The sequence below is a fragment of the Trachurus japonicus genome, chromosome 18 (assembly GCF_045865225.1).
Source record: "Trachurus japonicus isolate A0001 chromosome 18, Traja_1.0".
NCBI lineage: Eukaryota > Metazoa > Chordata > Actinopteri > Carangiformes > Carangidae > Trachurus > Trachurus japonicus.
The window spans coordinates 4,197,118-4,224,535 of NC_140924.1; the positions used below are offsets into that span (position 1 = coordinate 4,197,118).

The 27,418-nt window shown below is 42.2% G+C and overlaps 4 protein-coding genes across 4 annotated transcripts in view; 3 read left to right on the forward strand and 1 right to left on the reverse strand.

Annotated features, from left to right (window-relative positions):
• LOC146968396 (uncharacterized) overlaps window positions 1-27,418 on the forward strand; it is a 431,785-nt gene that overhangs the window by 190,863 nt on the left and 213,504 nt on the right. The gene's annotated exons all lie outside the window — the stretch shown is intronic.
• LOC146968405 (Fc receptor-like protein 3) overlaps window positions 1-27,418 on the reverse strand; it is a 36,770-nt gene that overhangs the window by 2,868 nt on the left and 6,484 nt on the right. The window contains exon 3 of the mRNA XM_085760341.1: window positions 21,470-21,715. Within this exon, the coding sequence (XP_085616467.1) occupies window positions 21,470-21,715 (246 nt within the window). The remainder of the gene's footprint in view (window positions 1-21,469; window positions 21,716-27,418) is intronic.
• Window positions 495-9,094, forward strand: LOC146968406 (butyrophilin subfamily 3 member A3-like). Its single transcript, XM_085760342.1, has 6 exons — window positions 495-589; window positions 6,354-6,433; window positions 6,649-6,936; window positions 8,446-8,571; window positions 8,805-8,884; window positions 9,038-9,094. The coding sequence occupies exons 1-6, from the start codon at window positions 495-497 to the stop codon at window positions 9,092-9,094; spliced, it is 726 nt and encodes a 241-aa protein (XP_085616468.1).
• LOC146968407 (uncharacterized) lies at window positions 9,101-10,490 on the forward strand. The gene is made up of 3 exons (XM_085759160.1): window positions 9,101-9,248; window positions 9,880-9,942; window positions 10,109-10,490. Exons 1-3 carry the CDS (start codon window positions 9,123-9,125, stop codon window positions 10,409-10,411), a joined length of 492 nt encoding a protein of 163 aa, XP_085615286.1. The 5' UTR covers window positions 9,101-9,122; the 3' UTR covers window positions 10,412-10,490.

Sequence of the window (27,418 nt, forward strand, 5' to 3'; positions counted from 1 at the left end):
TACACGTGAGAAGGGGGCGTGGTGTTGGGGGATTCTCAAAAGTGGTTGCAGCTGCTCCCGAGCAGGAAGTCGGGATTTTGGGCCGGAAGTAGGAAGAAGTCGGAGGTCCACGAGAAAGACGCCACAGGGAAAAGGCGACTCAACGACACACCGAGAGGACTGAAGTGACTTCCACCACACCACCACTTGTTTTTCTTTTTGACCCATACTTAATGAACCTAAACAACTAAACAAAGAGCGGGCTGTTGAGAAACCTAAGTCAAAGGAGACGGCCGTAGCTGACCCACGGACGGGGCACGCGCAGCTAACCTGGGTGAGTTTCCCACAGCACACGACCCCTCCAGGTAGGAAACGAATGCACTCACCCAGGGAAATAACTTCACTTACAAGTCGATGCATCACGCAGGGACTGGTAGGTTCATGTTAGGTGCTGGGCTAACCTTTGGGAGGGGGTTTTGATTAGGTAGAGCCGAGGTGAGCCTAGCATCGTAACAATGTCCCATTTCGTCACCAAACGACATCAAGGGTACCCCTTCGACGTCAGGTTCTTGACGCCAGGGGGCATTGACCAAGCGTCTGACGAAAAGGGGTGAGCCTGTGTTGACTGCGCCAAGCTGAATCTGTGACACCTCCCCCTGCTGCACTGCCACACCCATCTCGGCGCAGCGCGATCTACCAATCTGCGGCTGCGCTGGTTGAAAGTTGCACTGCACCGGCTGCACCACCCTGCGCCACCTGCGCTGCGCCATGAAACATACATACAGTTTCCATTCGGGACAAACACTAAGAGAAACATCAGATTATTCTGTTCACAGTAGATCTGTAGTGGCTTCAGAAAAACAACAAACGTACCAGTGATGGTGATGTTGATGCTGTTACTTCTTTCTTCTCCTTCAGCCTCACACCAGTATTCTCCACTGTCTGATGGATAAAGTCCAGTAGCTGTGCAGGACGACCCTGATGATGAGCTCTTCATGTTACATGGTGGAGTTAAAACTGTAGTGTTACGGATTCTTCTTAACTGAGCAGAACCATAAGTCCCCTCACAATGAAAAGAGATAGATTCACGTTGAAAGAACTGCAGACGGTCTGGAGTGATACGAAGAGAAGCTGCACCTGAAAGTTCACAAATAATAGGGAGTGAAGTGATATGCTGATATATATATATATATATATATATATATATATACAGCATCAAAAAAGGAGTTCCTCACCACTTTGCTGAGCATAAAGACTCTGAACTCGTGTCTCCAGCAGAAGAAATTCAAGCATCACTGGAGAAACAAAGGAGCAATGTTGTAAATCAGCAACAGATGCTTTGATGAGCAGCAACATTTAAAAGTCAGGACAGAAAGAGAAGAAATGTGACACTGAGTACTCACACAGTCTGAAGCAGAGAGCTGTGACCTCCATGTCGTCTTGCTGCAGACTGAGCGTTGAGCTGAAATACAACTGAAGTAGAACGTACGTGACAACTTCCTCTTCCTGTGGAGGTTATTTCTGATGCTGCTGCAGAAGGGGGGCAGGGTCTCAGAGGCTGAGGTGGTCTCTCAGTGTTGAGAGTGACGCTGGTTATTTCCTTGTTTTAAACAGTTTGTCCAGTCTCCCTCACTGGTTGCGTGAGGGCCTTTGTTAAACAGGGGTTCTTTCATGATCTATAGAATTTTAATTGGGATTGTATTGAATTAATTAATGATGTAGAGACTGCATGGCAATTCTTCTCTTAAGGTTTCTCTTCCCTGCTTGATAAGCATGCTCCCTTCAGAAGATATACAGTTAAGGAGAGGAATAATCCCTAGTTCTCGGTCCAGCTTTTATCTCTCTGCAATAATCAGCCACTGATTATCATAGCGAACTCCCACCCTTTATTGATGCTACCACTGTAACTGACAGGGCTACGATACTTGATTGTTTTAATAAGCATTTTCCAGCGTCTCGTTCCTTATTCTCTAGGTGTTCTTCCTTGATTGATATATACATGCCCTTAATCTTGTGCCTTCTGCCCCAGATGTTGGTAACATTTCTCTAGGCTATAAATCTGCTGGCCTTTCCTTTGTTTTTATGTTGTTTGCAGTGGATGAGGTCCATAGAGCTCTTATCTCTCTCTCCCTTGGTATAACTAAATCTGTAGGCCCAGATCATATAGAACCATTTTTTTTGTTTTAGCTGCTGATTTTATTGCCAAACTCCTCCAATATCTTTTAAACCTCACTATTACTACAAATTGTATTCCTGAAATATGGAAAGGTGTTTATGTCATTTCCCTTTTGAAAGGGGGGGATCCTACTTGCTTGAATAATTATCGAGGGTTAGGGTTAACCCTAACCCTAACCCTTGAGCCCATTATTGTGAAATGAATGGTTCCCCACCCGATCAAGCTTGAACCTTGAAAACTTGTGTGAGAAACATTGGAGCGACTTAATATCGCACTTGTTCTTGTTTTAATGTAAATCTGGAGTCTTAGTCCTTTTGCTTTTAACTTGCATGCATATTTTGTCTGTGTTGTTGTGTGAGTTTCTGTGTGTTCTTAACTCATTGAGTGCCGCGCTCCTTACCAAAGTTTTAGTCAGGTGTACCCGCAATTTAGACCATTTTTGGCGGTTTTTGTAGAGTCACAGTGTATTCTATTTTATGGCCACTAACACATACTGTGGCTCACAGCACTTTGAAAGGTGAAACTTTATGCTTCAAATGGCCACAAACCGTTTGTTTCTACGTGCCTCCATTCCTGAGAAAACTCAAGCTAAACATGGCTGGGTTTCACCAAAATCGCTGCTTTTTTTCTAGAAAAGGAGATACAGCGTCTTTTATGAAAGGTGCTCTGTTTGTGCCTGTCGCTCTGACACTCGCATTTTTGGATCAAAGGGCTCGTGTAAGATAAATATATACAACAATTGTTGTTCTATTCACAAAACCACCATCGGGGGCGGGGGCGCCACCGGAATGTGATGGTCTCTCGCCCCAAAGCAGGTCGGGAACACCGGTCCCACCAGTGGCCGCGGTCCTTCTGTGGTACGGGTCGGTGATGCCGGCCTGCTTTGGCCCAGAGACCCTCACATTTTACCGCAGGCGGACCTTGGGGAGGACACGGTGTTGCTCCAGATGAAGACCGGGCGGGACTGTCGGCTGAGCGGCCGCCCTCCATCTGCATTCATAACTCGGTTTGCAAAAGGCGAGTTATGATAAAAACTTCCAGATCGTGAGCTGTCATGAGTCTTTTAATCATCACCTTTTTCAGTTCTGCTCGTCATAGAGTCCCCCAATTTACACATAAGGTGTGTAAAGTGTCTATTTTCATAATTTTTTTTTAAAAAGCAAAAAAACATACAATTAAGTTTTTGGCACTCAACGCATGGGAACAAAAAACGTAAAATTACGTGGTTTGCACTCAATGACTTAATTGTTGCAACTCTCCTATGCTGCTGTTTTGACCAGGCTTAAAGCGGTCATTGTATCTCAATGGGACTGACCTGGTTAAATAGAGGCTAATAAAATAAATAATAATAAACCTGATGATTGACATCACTTTTCCCTGTCTCCTTTCTTTTTTCCTCAGATTAAAAAACCTCCAAAACAGGAGATAAGTTCAAACATAAATAAAAAATATAAGCACAATTTAATTTTATATCACTTGCATGGGTATCGGTGGGTCTAATTAAGGCCCAAATACCTATAAGCGCAGCCAATTAGAGCGAACAACATACTTGTCACTCTCTCACACACTTCTTCTCTTCTGTCTTACAACCAAGGACACCTGTCTTTACTGTCCTTGCAAACAATTACCAATATTTCAGAGCTCTCCCTGAATGTCTCAAAGTCAGGTGAGCTCGGCTCCGCTTAGCTCCACCGTAATTCGAACACTGCCGGCTGACGCGTGCTTGATAGGGGTGGTGAGCGAGACAAAAGTAAAACTGAGATGTATAAACAAATGATTATGAGAGTTTTATTATACAATCATAATCAGTTACCTGGCGACACGGTCAAAGTCCAAATTGTTTAGTCATTAAGAAAAATGATGTTTGAAAAATTATGTTTTGTCTGTGTTTAAAACTGAATAGATTAATAGAAGCTTCAAACTATCGTTAGTAAGAACTTTGCATGATTTATGAATCAGAAATTTAGTTTCTTTACAATTTCCTTTAAAAAAAAAAAAAATTGGTTCTGATTCTTTCGCTTCATGTGTCGTTAACACATATCAGTGATAATAAATAAATAAAAATCCAGTTTATAGAAGAACAGCTTGGCTGAACTGGGATAGTTTGGAATTCCTGCATGAATTTAGATTAGCCATAAGTCTGAAGGTTCCTGCAGTTGATAAATTGGTGCAGTTTATGATCATGTGTTGGTTAATGATTTACCAACTTTACACCTGTCATCAGTTGAAATGAGCAACACAACTAGCAACAGGTACGTGGTGTTCTCAACTATTTTTTTTCTATTTTAGATAGATTTTTTTCTATATTAAACAGTAATTACACATTATATAAATTTCTGACATGTTGTAAAGCTTTGGTGTCCATGGAAATGTTTTATCCATATAATACATTGCAAATGAAAAGTAGGCTAACTGTTATCTACTCTTTTCAAAATGTGTCGGCTTTATACGTATACATTCTAGACTACACCTGTCTGGTAGTTTGACAGCAAACTGTCAGAGTCAGACTTAATTTTCTCGTATAAATGCACACATATGGACTTTATGAGGTATCTCATAGAAAGGATTCTATATTTGATAACCAAGTGATATTTTTTCAATAGAGTTTAAGAGAACACAGTCACACAGACCTGCTGAAGAACTCTGTGCAGTACGTTAAGTCTTCATTTCATGGTTAGATATATTGTGTGTGCTGGTTAACAGGGAAACGGTAATGAAGTTCTCATTTTGTTCAGTGTTGAAACAGGCATGATCTGATATCACCAAGTAATCAACAGCCCAGGACTAACCCTCACCCTCACCCTAACCCTAAATCTAACTGGTTGGTTATAACAGCGCTCCTGGGCTATTAATTACTTGGTGATATCAGATCATGTATGTGGCTTTAGAACACAGATGAAGCGGGTGCTGTTTATTGTTTGTTGTAGCTTCCAGTAAAAAACCAGCAGAGGTTGACACACGAGCAGTGTATGACTTCACTGGGTGAAGTGGTAAAATTAGGTGTCTAAACATCAGTTTAGAAGTGTATTTGATGTGTTAATGGTTTCGGTACGTTTCCAGAGCTGCATAATGTTTCATCAGATGGCTAGACTCTCCATTCAGTCTCCACTCATCAGTGTCCTGGTCATCCATCTTCTCCTGATGCCATTTGCTGGAGGTAACTTCATACAAGTAGAAATACAAAAGATTACTGTCCTGCTTTGGAGTATATCAAATTTTCTTTTGAACACTGGAACGATGAAGCTATAGTGAATATTTTTTATATACTGTACATATTGAATGTCTGAATTGTTAGGGTGTCTGTGTTGGTGTTAAAGCCACAGGTGATTAAACATGTCTAGGAAACATAATTTTGACAAGATGCCTCCTGTAAACATACAAAGAAAATACTGTTAATGGGGGGGTGAGGGCATTTAGCTCACTTGGCAGAGCTGCTGCCCCATGTTGAGGCTGCAGTCCTCACTGCAGGCGGCCCCAGTTTTAATTCTGCATTGGGCAGCCGTTTCCTGCATGTCATTCCCTCTCTCTGCCTCCCTTTATTCCTGTCTCTCTCTCCACTGTGCTATCAATTAATGGTAATAAAAAGCCCCCAAAATATACTTATAAAAAGAAAAGAAAATACTGTTAATTGTGTCTTTGAGTGTTGAATACATTGATTGTTTTCCTGAACTCCAGTTTATGTTAGAGTGCAAACATTTTACATAGTCCTACTATAATTATTTTGCATTGTGTGATGATTTGCTCCATGATGCACAGGGTCAAGGAGAATGACTGAGCTGTTTTATGTGTTGGCTGAACTTTGTGGTGAAACTCCTGTGATGTGTTGTTGTCAGATCTGGGATCAGTGATGGAATTGTAGTTTAAATCTTTGGGGGCTTCATCAATGTAGGTCTTAGGTCTGCAGCAGAAATTGATTGACATATCTCCTCTTTTCAGGTCAGTCTCAGTTACTTGGTCCCTCTCAGCCAATAGTGGCAACAGTTGGCAATGACATTATTTTGCCGTGTCTGCTTAAACCTCCTGAGGATGTTACTGCCTACACACTGGAGTGGTCAAAGCCTAACTTGGATCCCAGCTTTGTCCATGTGCAGCGTTCAGGTCAGGAGCTCGTAGATGAAAAAAATGCATTGTTCTCAGGACGAACATCACTGTTCACTAATGAACTGAAACATGGGAACATTTCACTGAAACTGTTCAGAGTGAAACCTGGTGATGAAGGGAAATACAGATGCCTCATTCTGAACAAGCAAACTGAATCCTTCGTTGAGCTTCTTGTTGGTAAGTAGTGAAACACTGTGTGAGCAGAGAGATGTCCTCTCTTCACACCTCTGACACCTTCACATGTCTCGAATTATAAACTTCACCAAGGGCATAAATATATCAAAATATTAAGTAATACATTCATAATTTCTTTTGTGTGTCTTCCTTAAATATTCATCTGATGGTTACATTTCTGACTCTCATTTTGACATGTTCCTGTTGTCCATCTCCAGGTGCTGCCTCGTCACCTGTCATGAGTTTAGCAGGGACTGACAAAGACAAGGGGGGAGTGGTGTTACAGTGTGAGTCTAAAGGCTGGTATCCAGAGCCTGAGCTGCTGTGGCTGGACGCTGAGGGAAAGCTGCTCTCTGCTGGACCTACAGAGACAGTCAGAGGTCCTGATGTCCTCTATACTGTCAGCAGCAGAGTGACTGTGGAGAAGAGACACAGCAACAGCTTCACCTGTAGAGTCCAACAGAAGACCATCAACCAGACCAGAGACACTCACATTCATGTTGCAGGTAAAAACTTATCAACACTACATTTAAAGGTAGAGTCCGGAAGCATCAGTTTGGGCAGCACATCTAGTGGCACTGGGGTGCTGGGAGCGTGTCCACGCCAGTTTTGGTTGTTGTTACCCGCATACATGTAGATGCTGCCTCTGAAATGTGTCTATGGTGAGAAACCCCTGCCCAAAACGGTGGCCATGTTGACGTGCCTGACAAGTCTGAATGCGGCATCTATGTGTATATATCTATGGTTGTTACCTAGGTGCTGGGAGATAGGAGCAATAAAAAAGTGAGGCTCAAGATTGTACAAGGCAAGGCAAGGCAAGGCAATTTTATTTGTATAGCCCGTTTTTACAAACAGTTTGTCTCAAAGAGCTTTACATGGCATCGTAACAACATCCTCTGTCCTTAGACCCTCACATCCACTGAGGAAAAACTCCATGGAAAACCCTTTTAACAGGGAAAAATCGGAGAAACCTCAGGGTGAGCAACAGAGGAGGGATCCCTCACCCAGGACGGACAGACGTGCAATAGATGTTGTTACAGACAAGAAAACAGTTTACAGTTTGTCACAGAATGTGCGAAATATGGAAATGTTAGCAGGAGTTGATGAAGGCAGTCTCTGGTGAGGGGGGGGCTGGGAAGGGAGAGCCGGTCAGCTCGATGGGAGGACTGGGTGGCAGACTGGTCCATGGGAAGGAAGGGGAGGCCGGTCTAACAGCAGGGGAAGGGGTGGGAGGGGGGCGATGCAGGCGGCGGCTGGTGCAGAGAGATGGAGCTCCGGTGGATCTGCGGAAACACAGAGAGAGTGCGAGACACCAAGGCCAAACTACAAAGTGCAGCAGAAAATGACAGTTCAAAAATATACTGAGGAGAGGAGAGGGGAGGGGAGGGGAGGGGAGGGGAGGAGAGGAGAGGAGAGGCTGTAGTTGTTTTATTTGCATAATATGACGAGGACTGCAGAGAAGAGGGAATACAGAGTCTGAGTGAAGCGCTGGAGTAGCGGGCCGATACCTGATCGCCACCAACAACGGGAGCCTCCAGTATTAAGCTAGGAGGACTATTGTGGTGAGCTGGAAAGTCAGTGCTAGTGGCGGATGCTAACCACCACTGATAGTGGAAGTTAGCGTTGACCTAGTGGGTGTTAGGTGTGGTGGGTAGCATCTGCCGCTAGCACTTGCTAGCATCCGGGGCAGCTAGCAGGTCTAGCAGCCCACCTACTCTGCACTTTACCTGAGCTCTGTCATTGGCTGGAGAGAAAACACCGATTCTCCAGGCAGAAGCTTTCCTATTCACAACAAAACAAAGCAAAAGACCAAAATACAGGTGGGGGTAGGGGGGTTTGCAGAGTCACAATCACCGCCACACAGGACTACAAGCCCATAGGTGATGATTAAGACAGATTTCATTTGAGCATAAAACCTCCAGACTCGACATTTAAACACTGTGTTAGTTTCAAACAGCTGAGGTCTAGTTCTACACAAACACCATCTGATCTGATTGTGTGTTGTCTCATTTCAGATGATTTCTTTAAGGTCCAGTCCAGTTCTTCTCCTGTCATCACTGGCTTGGCTGTTACTTTGGCTGTTTCCATCATGATCATTATCTCACTTGTCTTTTATGTGTGGAAGATGAAACAAAACATCAGTAAGTCACAAATGAACTACAGTGGTTTGTCAATGTCAAGTTTCCTCACAGGTTCAATGTGAATGACTTCACTGGAAAGACTGAGTTAGTGGTGGGAACAGAGAAGTTCACTGTGACACTGTGTCAATTCAATATGATCAAAGTGTCAGGAGTTTAATTTTTAATCTCTGATATCAAAGTGAAGTGAACAGAGTTTTGTTTTGTTTTTTTGATTTCCTGTTTTATTTTTACAGAGACCAAGAGAGGAAAAGGGGACGGAGAAGAAACAGAGCGAGAGAAGCTCATGACAGGAATGACAGAGTTGGAGAAACAGGTAGAAGAGGAAAAAAAACATTTAATTCAACAGACAAGACTATTTGCTGCTTCATTCTTTCTATCAATGGAATCTATAATAAAAAAAATCTCCATCTTATCTTTTCTCTGTTCTCTTTCCTCTCAGCTGAAACAGAAAGAAGATGAACTGCAGAGACAGAAGAAGGAGCTGGAGATCAAGAACAAACAGGTTCATCTGTTCAACAACTAAACTGAGATGAGAATCCACACAGACCTAAATGTTGTGTCTTCATTCATTAAATCACATCAATCATCTCTCTTCTTCTCTGCAGCTCCAGGAAGAGAAGAAGAACAGGGAGGAGGTTGAGACCTTGAAGAAGAAGCTGGAGGAGAAGATCAGAGAGGTTCATGTTTCTACCTAAATCAATGAGCTGTCTCTTCTTCTCTCTCTTTATCTACTTCATACAACACTGAGACAGGAAATAACTGTGAAGCTCAAGAGTCTCTAGAGAGAAGAAGGAAATCTGTCCATTGTCCTGAGAGACACAATCTGATCAACACTGATCAACATTTTGTTTTAATCTATTGTTGTTTTGTAACAGTTAAGAACACGTGTTAAAACAAATAAGAATAATTATCATCTATTAATGTTTATTATATTGTATGTTACATTTTATTATCTCAGTTGATGGTAAAATAGTAAAACTGTCCCACATTATCTTTGGTCTGATGGAAAATCAGCGAAGAGACCTGGAGAGACAGAAGAAGGAGCTGGAGACCAAGAACAAACAGGTTCATCTGTTCAACAACTAAACTGAGATGAGAATCCACACAGACTTAATGATTCCTAAGGATTCAGCTGGATGCTTGTCCTGAGTGGGTTGAGAGATGTCCTCTGGGTTGAGCTTAGCACTTAGTGATGTTTCCTCCACTGCAGCACATCTTCAGTTGTGTACTAATCTTTGTTATATTGTTACATTTTATTGTCTTTATGAAGCTTAAATAGTAAAACTGTCCCACATTGTCTTTGGTCAGATGGAAAATCAGCAGAGAGACCTGCAGAGACAGAAGACGGAGCTGGAGAACAAGAACAAACAGGTTCATCTGTTCAATCAGAGATTTTCTTAGTTTCCTCCAGTCCACATGTTTGTAACAATAAGAGAAGACAGCTGAGTGTCTCCACTGAGTCATGTGTCACATTCATGTCTTTAAGACAAAGCTGGTCCAACACTGAGTCTCTGTCCATGTCTCTGTTCAATCCCAGCTGGAGACAAACCAAGCTGAGACCAACAGGAAGAAGGAGGAAGCTGAGAGACAAGTGGAGAAGATGAAGAAAGAGGTGGAGAAGATGAAGAAAGAGGTGGAGAAGATGAAGAAAGAGGTGGAGGAGATGAAGAAAGAGGTGAAGTCCATGAAAGAGAAGGTTCATCTGATCATTATTAACTCTCTGTCTCCTCTACTCTTTCTCTCTGTATCTTCTCCACATCACACTGATCTGTTTGTCCTCAGTTGGTCCTTGAACGTCTCACAGCTTCACTTTATTCTCCCACATTCACTGATTGATTGAATGTTGAGATCAGAACATGAACAATGACAAACATCAAACAAAGATGAGAAGGTTTGGAGCTTCACTGAGCAGGATGAGATGACTGAACTCAAACTGATGTAGAGGCTTCGTCAGACTGTCACTGTCTGATCAAACATCTACTTCATTGTGTGTGTGTCTGTTTCTTTCCCTCAGACTGCATCTTCTCTGAGTCGCTCCAATACAAACTCTTCCAGGAGACACACCATCACCATCAACCAATCGCCATCCCAGGTAATATTCTTGAGTAGATCCACAGTGTGAGAACTTCATGACATGAACACCACACATCAGGTTTTATACATGAAAGTGTGTGTGAAGCTGCTCTACATCCAGTCTGTCCTCATGTTAAAGATCATACACTCATAGATGTCTCATATTCAGAAACAATAGATGTAACACACTGAACAGTCAAGAGCTCTGTACATATTAATAACAACTTTTTATTGCTAACACTTCTGTCAGACTGTCACTGTCTGATCAAACATCAACGTTATTGTGTGAGTGTCTGTTTTTCTCCCTCAGACTTCATCTTCTCCAGGGCAGAGTTACAACAATACAAGCGATTCCAGTGGCGACACCATCACCCCCAAAGATCCACCATCCCAGGTAATATTCTTGAGTAGATCCACATATCAGGTTTTCTACATGAAAGTGTGTGTGAAGCTGCTCTACATCCAGTCTGTCGTCATGTTAAACTCAATGTAGATGTCACACATTCAGTTCTGTAGAGAATCTGTTCTGCTTCATGCATATCAACATTATGGTAGCCTATATATATAAACGTTTGCGATGCGACTGCACCGGTGGATTCAGGGCACATCGGACATAATTTATGGTTGAATTTGCGATGCATCTCTGTAGCCTGTCTACATCGGTAAATTCCATGGTTAAATCGATCATTTCATTTTCCGAGGCAACCTAAATGCACCATCGTGGAAGCCGTGCGCAGCCTCCTGCCCCTGACAGGTAACTGCAGCAGCAGCAGCAGCAGCAGCAGCAGAGAGCCGCCAAGAAAAGTAAACAGTCCGAGTGAAGCGGTGGGTCAATACTCGGCTGTCCCCGGCTGTAACTAGGAGGAGGGTCGTGGTAGTGGCTGTGGTTGTAGTGAGCTGGGAAGCGGTGGTAGCCGTGGATGCTAACCGCTACAGGGCTAGTACAGTAGCTCTGCTACTCTGCTGCACAGAGCTTCACCTGAGCTCTGTCACTGGCTGGAGAGAAAACACAGACTCTTCACCCAGAAATGTCCTGTGCACAACAAAACATCTGTGACTTGTCTCTTTTATGTTGTGTTGTGAAGCACTTTGTAAACTTGTGTTTTTAAAGGTGCTATATAAATAAAGTTATTATTATTAAAACACAGCAAAAGACCAAAATGCAGAGGTGCCACCACACAAGACTAGAAGCACATAGGTGATGATTAAGCTGGATTTCATTTGTATAAGTCTAGCATTTATTTTTGAGCAAAAACCTCTAGACTGTACCTTTCAAATATGAGTTGTTTGTCCCATAAACATTTACCAAATAGGCTACCCTCAAATTGGTAGGCAGTAAGGCAGAATAGTGGTATTGAGGTAAGAAACCTGATGTGGGTTAAGAAACTCTCGTATCACAACTGTATCGAACTGGATCATATCGAACCAAATCTCTTTGTCATATCGTTATCAAATAATTTTTGAATCGCATCATATCGTGAACAGGAGTGAATCGTATCGCATCGTATCGACAGGAGCTTCAGTGTATCGTTAATGTATCGTATCGGTGGCAGCGTATCGAGATGCGTATCTAATCGGCCTCAGTGGTGGAGATATACAACCCTAATGTAGAGGCTTCGTCTTCAGTCAGTGAAGCAGCCAGGAATCATCAGCTTCTGTCACTGTCACTGTCTGATCAAGCTTCATTGTGTGTGTGTCTGTTTGTCTCCCTCAGACTTCATCTTCTCCAGAGCAGAGTCACGACAATCCAAACTCTTCCAGTGGAGACACCAGCACCTCCCACCTGTCACCCCAGGTAATATTCTTGAGTAGATCCAGACTGTGAGAACTTCATGACATGAACATCACACATCAGGTTTTCTACATGAACCAAGTGTGTGTGAAGCTGCTCTACATCCAGTCTGTCGTCATGTTAAACATCATAAACTCATAGATGTCTCATATTCAGACACAATGGATGTAACACACTGAACAGTCAAGAGCTCTGTCCACATTAATAACAACTTTTTATTGACAACACTTCTGTCAGACTGTCACTGTCTGATCAAACATCAACGTTATTGTGTGTGTGTCTGTTTTTCTCCCTCAGAGTCGCACCAATACAAATTTTTCCAGTGGAGACACCAGCACCCCCTACCCCCCGCCATCCCAGGTAATATTCTTCAGTAGATCCAGACATGAACATCACACATCAGGTTTTCTACATGAACCAAGTGTGTGTGAAGCTGCTCTACATCCAGTCTGTCGTCATGTTAAACTCAAAGCAGATGTGACACATTCAATCACAATGGAGTCAGCTCTGTAGAGAATCTGTTCTGCTTCATGCATATCAACATTATATTGAACATCTATATTAACTGAATTTGTCTGGATTCATACAACAAGTTTTCCGACCAAGCAATCTGATTGGTCAAGAAGAAATTTAGAATGACATGACATGACAGCAGCCTGACTCATCACTAAAATATCACTCCACCATGTCTGTGGCAACGTTTCTGTCTGCTGCCAAAGTCACATTTATAGAACAATAAATCAACACGTGTTAATTAATATGTTGCAAACTGCCCCGTTATAGCAGAGAGGGTTTTCCCTGCCGTGTGTGTACAAAGTCAGAGAGACACTAATTGTGACTGTGGTGAAAATTTTTCTAAAAATATGACCTGGAGATTAATATTTTGTTGGATGAAATGGAAGTGACTAATTCATGTTTTTCTGTCTCTCTTTTTTGCGACTTTTGGGCTTTTAAATGATCTGGAGTAATCTAAATGTTTGACTTTCTCCATCAACTTGTGTCGGCACTATAACTGAAATTATCAGCTCAGAGTTCATCATCTGGAACTAGAAGATGCTTTCTGTTGCTAGGTCGTTACTAAGGGTCAGATTATTTGCTGTAGTGGTAAACTAGGTTCATTACACACAGGAGCCTACTGACGTGACTGATTGTGTTTCAGGTATTAGTCAGCTCTGTAGAGAAACTGTTCTGCCTCATGCATGAAGCAACATTATGTTGAACAACTGTATTTTTATCTGGATTTATGAAACCAAAATAACAGGTTGGCAGCATTGAACACACCAGTAGCTATAAAGGTGTGTGTGTGTGTGTGTCCGCGGGGAGAAGAACAATGTGTCTGATTCACTGTGAGCACACGGTCTAAATGAGGAAGACTATTTGCTGTCGAGGTAAACTAGGTTCATTACACACAGGAGCCTACTGACGTGCTCTGTAGAGCATCTGTTCTGCCTCATGCACCTCCAACCACTCGTCACCCCAGGTAATATTCCAGTAGATCCAGACTGTGAGAACTTCATGACATGAACATCACACATCAGGTTTTCTACATGAACCAAGTGTGTGTGAAGCTGTTCTACATCCAGTCTGTCCTCATGTTAAACATCATAAACTCAACTTTTTATTGATAACACTACTGTCAGACTGTCACTGATCAAACATCAACTTCATTGTGTGTGTGTCTGTTTGTCTCCCTCAGACTTTAACTTCTCGTTGGCAGAGTCACGACTATACAAACTCTTCCAGTGGATACACCAGCACCTCCAACCACCCGCCATCCCCGGTAATATTCTTGAGTAGATCCAGACATGAACATCACACATCAGGTTTTCCACATGAACCAAGTGTGTGTGAAGCTGCTCTACATCCAGTCTGTCATGTTAAACATCATAAACTCATAGATGTCTCATATTCAGACACAATAGATGTAACACACTGAACAGTCAAGAGATCTGTCCATATTAATAACAACTTTTTTATTGACAACACATCTGTCAGACTATCACTGTTGTGTGAGTGTATGTTTTTCTCCCTCAGAGTCGCACCAGTACACATTTTTCCAGTGGAGACACCAGCACCACCAACCACCCGCCATCCCTGGTAATATTCTTGAGTAGATCCAGACATGAACATCACACATCAGGTTTTCTACATGAAAGTGTGTGTGAAGCTGCTCTACATCCAGTCTGTCGTCATGTTAAACTCAAAGTAGAAAAGTAGATGTGACACATTCAGTCACAATGGAGTCAGCTCTGTAGAGAATCTGTTCTGCTTCATGCATATCAACATTATATTGAACATCTGTATTCACTGAATTCATCTGGATTTATACAAGTAGTTCAGACTAAGCAATCTGATTGGTCAAGAAGAAATTTAGAACATGCTCAAATCAGCATGACAGCAGCCTGACTCATCACTAAAATATCACTTCTCCATGTCTGTGGCAACGTTTGTCAAAGTCACATTTATAGAACAATTGAATCAAAACGTGTTACTTAATATGCTGCAACCTGCCCCGTTATAGCACAGAGGGTTTTCCCTGCCGTGTGTGTACAAAGTCAGAGAGACACTAATTGTGACTGTGGTGAAAATTTTTCTAAAAATATGACCTGGAGATTAATATTTTGTTGGATGAAATGGAAGTGACTAATTCATGTTTTTCTGTCTCTCTTTTTTTGCGACTTTTGGGCTTTTAAATGATCTGGAGTGACCTAGATGTTTGACTTTCTCCATCAACTTGTGTCGACACTATAACTTCAAAAATCAGCTCAGAGTTCACTCATCTGGAACTAGAAGATCCTTCCTGTTGCTAGGTCGTTACTAAGGGTCACATTATTTGCTGTAGCGGTAAACTAGGTTCATTACACACAGGAGTCTACTGATGTGACTGATTGTGTTTCAGGTATTAGTCAGCTCTGTAGAGAATCTGTTCAGCTTCATGCATGAAGCAACATTATGTTGAACATCTGTATTAACTGAATTTATCTGGATTTATAAAACCAAAATAACAGGTCGGCAGCATTAAACACACCAGTAGCTATAATGGTGTGTGTGTCTGCGGGGGAGAAGAACAATATGGGTGACACTGTGAGCACACGGTCTAAATGAGGAAGACTATGAAACAGGATGGTGATGAAGAAGTCAGGATGGCTGCTGAGTGGAGCAGAGAGACTGAGTTTCACTGTTCAGACTGTGAAGGAAGCAGCTCCTGAAGTGGACTCTTGTGGTTTTGGTGGTAAACATCATGTTGGTGGAGTTGGTGGAGGTTTAGGAGTCAGAGAGTAAAACATGCAGATAAACAACATGACTGAAGGAAACAGACCAGCTGATCTTCTCCTCCATCCACCTCCACTCACTGCTTCACACATCTAACTGGATGTTTCCTCCTCATTCAGACATCCAGCCAGCAGAGACAGGAGGAACCAGACGAACGCTACGTCCTTACGATCGACTCATCTGGAGCAATTGTTTACCTCAGAAACATCTCCTCTGAGGTAAAGTTGTTGTCTGAAGATCAGAGAAGAAATTTGTTTCCCAGTAGAAGCTGGATTTGAGCTGAGCTTCTCCTTTATCAACAAGAAGAAACTCTTAGTGAAGTTTAGTGATTATTGTCCTTCATGGTTATTTAGTCAGTCTCATGTTGTCACTTCCTGTTTGACATGATCCACTTTCCTTCAAACAGAAGCTGCAGCTGAAAGACTGGAAGTTACAACTGAAGTTCATAAAGAAAAGTGAGACCATCACACTCGAAGAGCGTCTCCTGGATTCACAGAGGACAATCAGTGTGAGTTTCACTTGTTGTTAAAAGTTGTTTTATATTTCTTGATGCAGCTCTTCTCTGTTTTTTCCTCCTCATTTCCTGCTTAAAGGGACATTCTGACTATTTACTGCTTCACATGGGGAAGTGATGGACGGTCAAACCTCTACAAACACTTGACTCTACAATTTCCACAGAGCAACAGAAACATGATAGGACTTTCCTCACAGCCTGAGCTGTACTCTGTGTGACAAACACACTTCATGGGCCCTAGTTTGCTGGCGCAGCGCAGGTGGCGCAAGGTAGCGCAGCCGGTCTAATGCAAGTTTCGACCAGCGCAGCCTAGCGCAAAGTCAGATTGGAAGATTGGCAGATCGCGCTGCGCTGAGATAGGCGTGGCCGCGCAGCAGGGGGAGGCGTCACAGATTCTGCTTGGTGCAGTGGAAGTTTTGTCCGAAAATGTCCCGCCGAGGTTGCGCTGAAAGCTCGCCACCTCCAACCAGGTCTATTCTCAGCGCAGGGCGGAGCGCAGCAGGTGCAGTGGAAGTTTGGCTGACTGATCTGCAGTGCACACACGTCACCAAGACCTCACAGGCAGATTTACACAGTTCCAGACACATTTCAATGCAATAAATATCCACAATAACCACTATTTAATGCAACTAACGGAATCAACACGTGAATTTATATCTATATAGATTGTCCCGTCACATCTGACGTCAGATCAAAGCAGAGATCAAAGGCTGTGGCACGCGTAATGGAAACTCCACCTGAATTAACACAGCAGGGACGAACTGGCACTGAAAAGCAGCTGTGGATGTCCCAAAAGCAGGACTGAGGGTGGATGACTGCATGTCGCTGCCGTGTTGAGATACCACACGTTGTGATGATCCCCTTTATTTATTTATTTATTTATTTACTTATTAATTCATTAGCGGAGAGCGACCGCATCACGCAGCCGTAATGAAAAACAAAACACAAATCTTCATCTCTCTTAGTCCACCACAACAGCCTCGGTATCAGATAGTCAGTATATAGCCTACTACAGTATACTCAGCATCTCTATCACAGAAAAAAAAGAGAAAAAAAGAGACGGACAGAGAGAGAGAGAGAGAGAGAGGAGGACAGAGAGAGAGGGAGGGAGAGAGAGAGCGCGAGTCCTTTACGCTGATTTAATCCACATGGTCTGTGTTTATGTTGTGATTAGTGTACACCTGTCATCTTGCTTACATAGGGTTTGAATAAATGTGAGTTTCTTTATTAGTGTATTAGTTGTGTTTCTTAGATTGGGCAGGGGTTCTCAGTGTATCAGATCAAACCTGGTTAAGTATATTAGTAAACTCATTATTGGTCACTCTGAGCTCGGACCTCCGGACCAAAACAGCTGTTTCCTCCTGGGAGAGGTTCGGCCTCTGGCGTCGCTGTCTCCTCCGTCCATGTCCAAGTATAAAATGACAAACTTGCAGCGCGCATCGCCCGCCGCGCAGTTAAAGGTGAGGAGAGGAGCTCCTTTGATTGGTGAAGATCTGACTCGGCTGTGTCAAACCCACTCCACGCCTTTCTCTCCTCCTCCTGTCTCCCTCCCGCCCTCTCTCCTCCCTCTTCACCGTTTGCGCCGGTGGGAGGGACGAGGGGAGGGGTTGCGCTAGTCTAAGTCTGACTGCGCGGCCCAGCAAACTTGCGAAATGGACCTGGGCCACACCCCGTTGACGTGGCGAAGCTGCGCTGATGCTAGACTTCACCTGGTCGACGAAACTAGGGCCCCATATGTCAAAGAGCTGCAGGTGAACACAGGGTTTCTGTCATGGAGACAACAATTCACAGCTTTGATCTTCTCTAACTCTACATTCACAGATCTGGAGGAAAGACAGAGACAACAAAAACTACAGGGAAACTGGAGATCTGGTTAAAGTGACACTTATAAACCCCAGTGGAGAGGTCTGACATCATGTTACATTATATACTCTAATATGTTATTACATCACATCTGTCTGCTTTATATTATGTCCATCTCATCCACAACCTCTTTTTTGCTTTTTTGTTACAGATTGTGGGTGAGGACACACGTCATCATTATCATTGATAACACTGAAGACGTTTGCTGATGTAGTTTAATATTGTTTCAGGTTTTTATGAACTTCCACACATAATAACACAAACAACACAACACACTGTAACAGTGAGTCATTATAGCAAGGTCATTACTGCTTATACACATGAGAAACAAAGTCATATATAATATCATAAAGACAGTGAGTGAGTATTTTATTTTGGCCTCTGTTTCAAACTAAGTCCACTGTCCAACAGATGGACAGAGTCTTTGGAGCTGATTTAACACAGTCTGAGGATTTCATCAACATTTATGATGATTCAGAGTGTTTTCATATGTTCAGTAGTTTCTGTAAATCATTTACAGTTTGATTGTAGAACAACATCTATGTTATTTTTTACCTTGAGAATTAAATTATAATATGGTTAAATTTTGTATAAAACCAAAAATCTGCTGAATTACAAGTGAAGATGTTTTTAAACGTTGTGTGTGAAGGTGTTTTCAGTTTCATCTTCATGTTTCCTGTGTCTTTATGTCATTTATGATTTGTGGTTTCATGATGCAGGTTGTTGTTTTATCTTCACTGTTGTTGGTCGTTGTTTCCTGTGTTTTTATTCTGTGGCGGAGTCGAGCAGAGGGGTCAGAGGTGAAGACGCTGAAATACATGAAAGATGATTTTTACAAACACTTCAATTAAAGGAGCTGTATGTACAGTAAGACTGTGGCCAAATCTGTTGCTGCAGTCAAATTCAAAACACTGCAGCGCCTTGTTTCCCCTCCCCCTCGCCCCCAAGACTCCAGGTTGCCAGATATCCAGACGCTAACCTCTGCTCTGCTCCAGCTTTGTTGCTATGGTACCCCGAGACTCACTCACAGGCTCAAAGTAAAGATGATCACGCCTCTCTAAAACATGTTAGACGGCATTAGTTACTACCTGCAGTGAAATAATGAAGCAGCAGTACATCTACATCTGTTATCATAGTAAAAATGTCTCCTATGTGTTCACATTTCTGTAGTTTCAGCAGGTTGTGGATGAATTTTTAGCTTTGACTGTTTCATTGCTCTGACGGCGGAGTATTAGACAGAAGAGTATCAGGCCACTGATTTCTCCCGTTTTATATCAAGGAAATATGATATAATAAGCTGCAGCTCAGTGGTAGCCTGCTGCCTAACTGGCAACCCGGAGGCCAAAATGCCACTGACTCTTGATTGGGAGAGAGTGGTGGGTAGTGCAACAGGACAAAACACAACATCAAAAAATAAACATGATTTGCAAGCTGCAAATTAAATGTTTCAATGTGAATATTGTGGCCGTACTATTGTTGTCAGTTAGAGACAATTGCTGTGCATTTCTTACATACAGCTCCTTTAAATTGGTTTGGTTTTTAAAATGATTGCTAATTTAAACGATTCATTTTTCTTTTAAATTTAAGAAAATGTGTGGAATTTGTAAAGATGTAATTATGATTATATTTTGATAATATTAATAATAATATATTAATTAATAATATTCATAATAATATATTTTGATTTTGTATATTGAACTGTGTTATAAAAAATAAAACCAGTTCAACTGTTGTATAGAACGTGTGTTTGTTTATACATAAAGTCTCACATTATGAACACCTTATATTATTATTTCTCTGTGTGGCATCCAGATAAACTTCCACTTTTCTTTTACCCACAATAAAAGACACAATAATGTCCTGTCAATGTGAAAAACCGACTAAAAGTATCACACACACATTAGCAAAGCGGTACAATCCTTTAACTATAAGGGGAGTCATGTATTTGCTGATTCTTTACAGGTTTTACAGTTAATCTGTTGTAATGCCTGAGACACTGAATTTGTTCTTATAAATAAAAAACAAATGTTGGATAAGTTTTGTAAAGTCTCAGGTCAAACTATGTCACGTCTCTCCACAGGCTAAAAACATCTGCTCATGTGGTTTGTATGTGAGAAGCTCAAATGATCATCAGCATCTGCAGCGTCTCCAACCAACAAGTGTCTTTATATGAATAGTTGATGTGTCAGTCAGCAGCTGTGTGGTTTTTAACCTAAGACAGAAAGTCCAACAACACACACTTGAAGCATCAATACGTGACACACAAAGGTGTTGATTAAACTTCTAGTGACGGTTCTTCAAACTGTTTCTTTTGGACGTTGAGTCTTAATCAGTCAAGTGATAAGTTTATTTCCCACAGAGGTGTGAAACACAACAACAACAACACACCAAAAACAACAGATCAGCTGACAACCTGTCAACCTGGAGTGAGCAGGAAGTGGGCGGGGCTTAAGGCCTGGTCCAGGTTTCTAACCAGGAAGTAAAAGTAGATGAAGCCATTTTAATTACAGTAGAGGATTATTACATGATAACCACACAACAACGGCAGAACAACAGTCTTCACCACAGCTGGTCTTTATTATTTTCATCTTGGTTAAAACTTTGGCCGTGTCTTTAGTTTCCCATGTGACTAAATGTGTCTTAATGACAAACTGCATGTTGCATCTAAATAAAACCCTGAAGACGCTCTGACAGAGCTCCGTGTCTCGTCTCTCTGTGGTTTTTCACCTTGGTGACAACAGCCAGCACAAACACCTCAAGTCACACACACAGATCAAATTAAAACACACAACAGCAGTGTGTGCTTCAAGAGTTTTCTGTTTTTCTGTCATTGAGTTTTTTCTGTAAATGTCCGAGTTTCCCAAAATGAAATAGTCCCAACAGCAGCAGCTGCAGAACCACCAGCACAACAGTGAAGATGGTCCTCATGAGGAGAACGACATGGATGAAGTTGTCTGAAAAGAGACGAGTGTCTCTAGAAGTGTCCCCAGATGTGTCTCTACAAGTGTCTCTGTGGAGTTCTGCAAAGACGACAGAAATAATCTGCTGTAAGACGACAAACACGACTAAACAGAAGGAACAGTGGGAGACGATACAACCACGACTGTAAACTTTGACCTTTGACGACATCTGATCAGTTTATGTTTTCATTGTAAAGTTTGAACAAGTGTGGACCAACAAAGAACTTGAGGACATTAAACCTTCAGCTCTGACCGTCGACACCACTGATGCAAAGTCAAATAAATGTTAAAGACTTTCCTCTGGATGAAGTTTTTATAAACTTACACTATGAATGAGTTGATTTCTCTCTCTTTATTCACCTCAATCTGCCACTGAGTCAACTTCAACTTTTATCACAATATGACTTTGAAACTTTCTCTCACCTGTGACAGTCATTCTGCTCTCCGGTGACTCTCCAGCTCCCTGGATGCTGCACTTGTACAGTCCTTCATCAGACTTGGAGACATTTTTCATTCTGATCTCTTCTGTCGGACTGTTGTCCATTGTGATGTTGTCTTTGTAGAAAACAGCTTTCAGGTTGGTGGAAGTCGTCTTGTTTCTGCAGCGCAGAGTCACAGTATTTCCCTCCATCACAGGAAGAGCAGGACTCTCCAGGATCACTGAGCCACCTGAACAACATTTACATAGTTGAGTGAAACATTAAATGCATGATAATACAGACAGAAGCATAGAGGATACAGTATAATAAAAACCCTAACAACTTTAAGGTCACAACCAAGCAAGTAAAAGTTAAGTGAACAAATAACTTTCTTAACACTGTAAAAGCTAGATTATACAAGGTGATCATTGAAATGTCACACAATCACTTGATAGATTCACTTTTTTTTTTAAGCTCAGTTGGTAGAGCACCCGCCCCATGTGTTGAGGCTATAGTCCTCACTGCAGGCGACCCCGGTTCGAATCCCACGCCGAGCGGCCCTATCCTACGTGTCATTCCCCCCATCTCTGCCTCCCATTTCCTGTCTCTGACTCGACTGTCCTATCCATTAAAGGCCAAAAGCCCCCCAAAATATACTTAATGAAGTGAAGTGAAAAATTCATGAATAAAATAATTGATTGTTATCTGCTGATTTCCATTTTGGACAAACACTCAGAGAACCCTCAGATTATTACATGTTCACATTGGTTTCAGAAAAACAACAAACGTACCAGTGATGGTGATGTCGGTGCTGTTGCTTCTTTCTCCTCCGTCAGTCTCACACCAGTAGTTTCCACTGTCTGTTGGATAAGCTCTGTCAATGCTGCAGGACGACCCTGATGATGAGCTCTCTATGTCACAGACTAGAGTTGATACTGTAGCGTTACGAATTCTCCTAAACTGAGCAGAACCATCAGTCCCGTCACAATGAAACGAGACAGATGAACGAACAAAGAACTGCAGACGGTCTGGAGTGATACGAAGAGAAGCTGCACCTGAAAGTTCACAAATAAAACATCCAAAACTTTTATTTTGGAATCCATCTCAAGGGAAACTGAACTGTAGGAGATAAACATACAGTTGTTTATGACAAGTAGAATTACAAAGTCACATTTGTTATGATGACAATTTCTTTTAAATGGGTTTAGGTTAAAATTCTTCCACAACTCCCTACACAGAGTGATACATGAAATATTATGAAATACAAAACAAGTTCCTCACCATTTTGTTGAGCATAAAGACTCTGAACTTGTGTCTCCAGCAGAAGAAATTCAAGCATCACTGGAGAAACAAAGGAGCAATGTTGTAAATCAGCAACAGATGCTTTGATGAGCAGCAACATATAAAAGTGAGGACAGAAAGAGAAGAAATGTGACACTGAGTACTCACACAGTCTGAAGCAGAGAGCTGTGACCTCCATGTCGTCTTGCTGCAGACTGAGCGTTGAGCTGAAATACAACTGAAGTAGAACGTACGTGACAACTTCCTCTTCCTGTGGAGGTTATTTCTGATGCTGCTGCAGAAGGGGGGCAGGGTCTCAGAGGCTGAGGTGGTCTCTCAGTGTTGAGACGTGACATCACTGGTTAGTTCCTTGTTTTAACCAGTTTGTCCAGTCTCCTTTGTTCAGGTCAGACTTGCTGCTGTTCCAGCAGATGGCAGCAGAAATACTGTACATCTGTCACCACTGACTGATGAAACGTTCAGCTTTTACTGTAACTGCAGAGGTCAAAGGGCCTGATGCTCCTGTGGCTGAAGAGATGCTCTGTCCCAGAAGACATTTGTGTTCAGGGACCAGTCCAGTTCAATGTCAAGGTGCACTGTAGAGGTGACCGTAATTAAATTTCCCTCATTCCCTCAAACAGCACACACCAGAATCAACAATAGCACAAACACCACACACAGCAATAACAATTTCCACCTACTGTATTTACAAGAGTGAACAGAATGACAGACCTAAAACATCAGAGACAGAGCTGATCAAATAGACACATGATCATCTTTCACTGAGCGCTGATATGGAGGAGCTGTAATCAACTTGATAAATGTATTTGAGACAGGGGTCAGCAGTAGATTAACAGCAGTGATATCAGAGGCCTGAGGCTCAGAGGTTACCATGGCAATTTTAGGTGGCTACAAGTGACGACAAAGAATGATTTTCTGCCTCTGCACTGGTCTCACATTCGGGCTTACTCTGACAAAACGGTAACTCCTATCAGAAAAAAAAAACACAGACCATCATTGCTGTAAGGACTTCCTGAAGGATTTGGTGTGAATTTGGTGTTTCTACAGTAAATATTTTGGAGACACTTGCGAGTTTAAAACAGGGGTCCGTTCTGCTTCTGTCAGAAAATCTTTTCATTGGAGTCAATGAGGAGCAGAGACGTGGCTGGAGATCTTGATGCAAGTCCTGACCTGATATCCAAGTATGCTCATAAATAACCAATGTCCAAATTGGATAGAAATGCACCTTGTTGAGAAGTTGAGACGGTGAGTCAGATTTTGCCTTCAATTACTTAAAGATGCTGCATTTGACATTGACAGCCAGTGAACTCTTTACAACATTAGATAGGCTATTACCACCACCATGTTGTCTGCTCCACTTTTCCTGGGTCACTGAGGTAACAAAACATAATGGTTCATGTTTTATGACAGTTTTGATTGCAGCTGCAACAGGGGCAAAGTTCAGCTGTTCAGTCATTCAGAATCAAACTAATCTCTAGATGTGATGTCTGTGTTTAAAACTGAACAGATTATTTGATGCTTCATACATTGATTTGTAATAATAGTTTATTGATTAGAAATTCAATTTTCTTTGCAGTTTATATTTTTATTTAAATTGCAGCACAAACCTGCTTCTGATTCTTCTGCTTTGTGTGTAGTTCAACGTACTCACAAATAAATAAATAAAAATCCAGTCCTTAGAAGAACAGTTTGGCTGAACTACGTAGAATAGTTTGTAGGTTGTACATGATTTGAGATGAGCCATGATAAGTCTGACGGTTTCTGCAGTTAATAAACTGGAGCAGTTTATGATCACAAGTCAGTAAATGATTCACAGACTTTACATGTGTCATCAATCAAAATGAGCAACACATCGAGCAACAGGTACGTGTAGCGATTTTTGTTCTATAATAAATTATTTGTAGGATAAGTGATATAATAAGTCATCTCACATGAATTATTATGTAGATTTTCATGGAAAAAGTGTTTTAAAAAAGTGTTTTAAGGATTCTGATGAAGGTTCAAATATGATATATGAAAACACAGTTTTAAGAACTCTGTACAGTACCATAAGTCTGCTTTTGATGGCTGGATATATTGCGTGTGGTAGTTAACTGTGAATTAATATACACTGTTATTTTTTTGAATAGTGTGAAGGAGCTCTCATTTTGTTCAGGATTGGAAAAAGTCGATCAAATATGATCATGTATGAGACTTTAAAGGGGACCTATTATGCTCCTTTTTGCACAAACTAAAATAGTTCCTGGGTGTCTTAAAGACATGTCTGTGACGTGCTTCGGTCAAAATACCCCAAAGATCAAACATCACAGCATTTTCAAAAACAGGGCTCTGCAAAACGGTCTGTTTCAGTGGCCCCTCCCTTTAAATGCAAATGAACCACTCCCTCAGCATTGCGTTACCATGACGATGTCTACTACTAGTAGATTTGGCCAAAATGTAGTATGCAAACAAAAGCTAAATCTGCAGTAGGCAAATTGCCAGATCTCCAGACGCGAGCTCATGTAAAAAAAAACTCAGCGCAACCGAGTGTAACAGGTGTGCAGAGAAATCCAAGAGAAATCCCAATCATCTAGCAGGGTTTACCTCCAAATGCATTAACCTCAGGATATGACACTTCCACGGCCTCTAGAACCATTATCCAACATTTTAAACATATATAAAAGTCTGAAAAGCTGGAAAAGCATAATAGGTCCCCTTTAACATAATTCATGCTCAAATGCATGCCTAACAGTTGTATGCTCTTCTTTGATAAATAAAAATACAAAAAGCAGTGCTTCCCAAGTCTCATTTGGCCCACCATAGTCTTTTTTTTTTAAGTATATTTTTAGGCTTTTTTGCCTTTATTTGATAGTGCATAGTGAGATAGACAGGAATGGGGGAGGCAGAGAGAGGGGGAATGACATGCAGGAAAGGTCTGCCCGACATGGGATTCGAACCGGGGACGCCTGCGTTGAGGACTATAGCCTCTACATGGGGCTGCCGCCTTAACCACTGCACCACGCACCACCCCCATAGTCTTTTTTTTTTTTTTTTACAGCGTTTCACCCTCTGTCATTTCTGTCAGGCAGCCCCCTCCTCCTGCACTCTCTCACACACAATGGCGCACAGACACACACACACACACATGTTGCACTTTAACAGTAATTACCGTATTGATCCGAATATAAGACGACCCTGAATATAAGACGACCCCCCTTTTTCAAGACCTGTCTTTGGAAAAATACCTTTTTCAGACAAAATCAAAGAAAAAATTAATCTTTTTAAAATCATGTTTTCAGTATCTGTGAAATAACGTTCTGGTAGATTGTAGCGCCCACTGATCTCTCTGAATGTGTGTAGGTGTGTGTCCATCTCTCTTGCGCTCTGTTTACACAAAAAGGCACACGCATCAATTGCGGTGTTTTATTTTGAAAATTGTTTTGATTTTGAAAGTTGAGCGGATTCTCTCTTGTTTCTTTGTTTGACCTGCCTGGCTTGACGCAATCACTCGCAGCTCGCGCACAAAATAGACCAGACACCGAAACGATTGCTGCAGGACGTCTGGTGTGAACAACACAATCGTTTAACATGAGCCCCGAAAGGAAGCTGGCTCAGCTTCTCGGCGCTTCGCAGCTATTCGGCGCCTCCGCGTCCGGTGTGTCCGGTGTTTCCCTGTCCCCGGCGACAACGCGGCCGTAGCCGCTGTGATATGACGACCCCGCCCCCGGAGGAACTGTGAAGGAGTCAGCTGTGATTAAAATGACCTAAACCGAGCCGAGTTGAGCTGTAACTGTGTGGCAGCGCTCTGCTGTGTGGCGAAGGGGCAACACACACACACACACACACACACACACACACACACACACACACACACACACTTGGTGCACACACGCGCGATCATCCTCTCAGACGCAGCTGCATCTCTGCAGGTGACTGGTGTGTGAGTGAGGAAGAAAAGCCCTGACTTGCTTGGACAGACGTTGTTTGATGTCACCCGCTGATTTGCATATATAAATATCTAGACCCCGAATATAAGACGACCCGTCTTTTTCAGACTTTTTTTGACGGAAAAAATATCGTCTTATATTTGGGTCAATACGGTAACTTTATTGCGCTAAATCGCACAAAAGTGTTCAATTTACACGCCGATCGCGATCATCCCTGCCCTTACCTATTCGGTGAACAGATTCTTCTTCCCATTTAACCCAAGAACTAACGGCAGTGGCCGGCGGCAGTACGATCTTCCTGATAGTTTTCTGTTTCGTCCACTCTCCACGTCTCTTCCTCACTGGTGGAGAAGATCCGGTGGATGCGTGCACCAGGCGGCGTCTGCATTGGAGGCGCTATCTAGAGGCCAACTGTGTCATTACAACTGAATCTGTGCCACAGAGGACACATTTTTGTAATTTTCAAAAATTAATATAAGAGCCACTTCAAGTGAGGGTGCGGGCCATATGAGGCCCGCGGGCCACCAGTTGCCCATCCCTGAGATAGTGAGTATATAGCCTACTCAGAAAATAAAAATAAAAAAGAGACAGAAAGAGAGAGAGAGACGTTCGGCAATGTGTCCTTTACGCTGAGATGCTCCTGATTTCATCCCTGTTACGCATGGTGTTTGTTTATGTTGTGATTAGTGTACAATTTTCATCTTTCTTACACAGGGTTTAAATAT

Excerpts from the sequence above, each read along its gene's own strand:
- LOC146968406 (XM_085760342.1), top strand. The coding sequence starts at position 495 with ATGTCCCATTTCGTCACCAAACGACATCAAGGGTACCCCTTCGACGTC. Across the intron at positions 590-6,353 it reads CAAGCGTCTGACGAAAAGGG|AGTGAAACCTGGTGATGAAG; the intron begins GTGAGCCTGTGT and ends GAAACTGTTCAG. Across the intron at positions 6,937-8,445 it reads CACTCACATTCATGTTGCAG|ATGATTTCTTTAAGGTCCAG; the intron begins GTAAAAACTTAT and ends GTCTCATTTCAG.
- LOC146968407 (XM_085759160.1), top strand. The coding sequence starts at position 9,123 with ATGTTGTGTCTTCATTCATTAAATCACATCAATCATCTCTCTTCTTCT. Across the intron at positions 9,249-9,879 it reads TGGAGGAGAAGATCAGAGAG|ATGGAAAATCAGCAGAGAGA; the intron begins GTTCATGTTTCT and ends GTCTTTGGTCAG. Across the intron at positions 9,943-10,108 it reads TGGAGAACAAGAACAAACAG|CTGGAGACAAACCAAGCTGA; the intron begins GTTCATCTGTTC and ends GTTCAATCCCAG.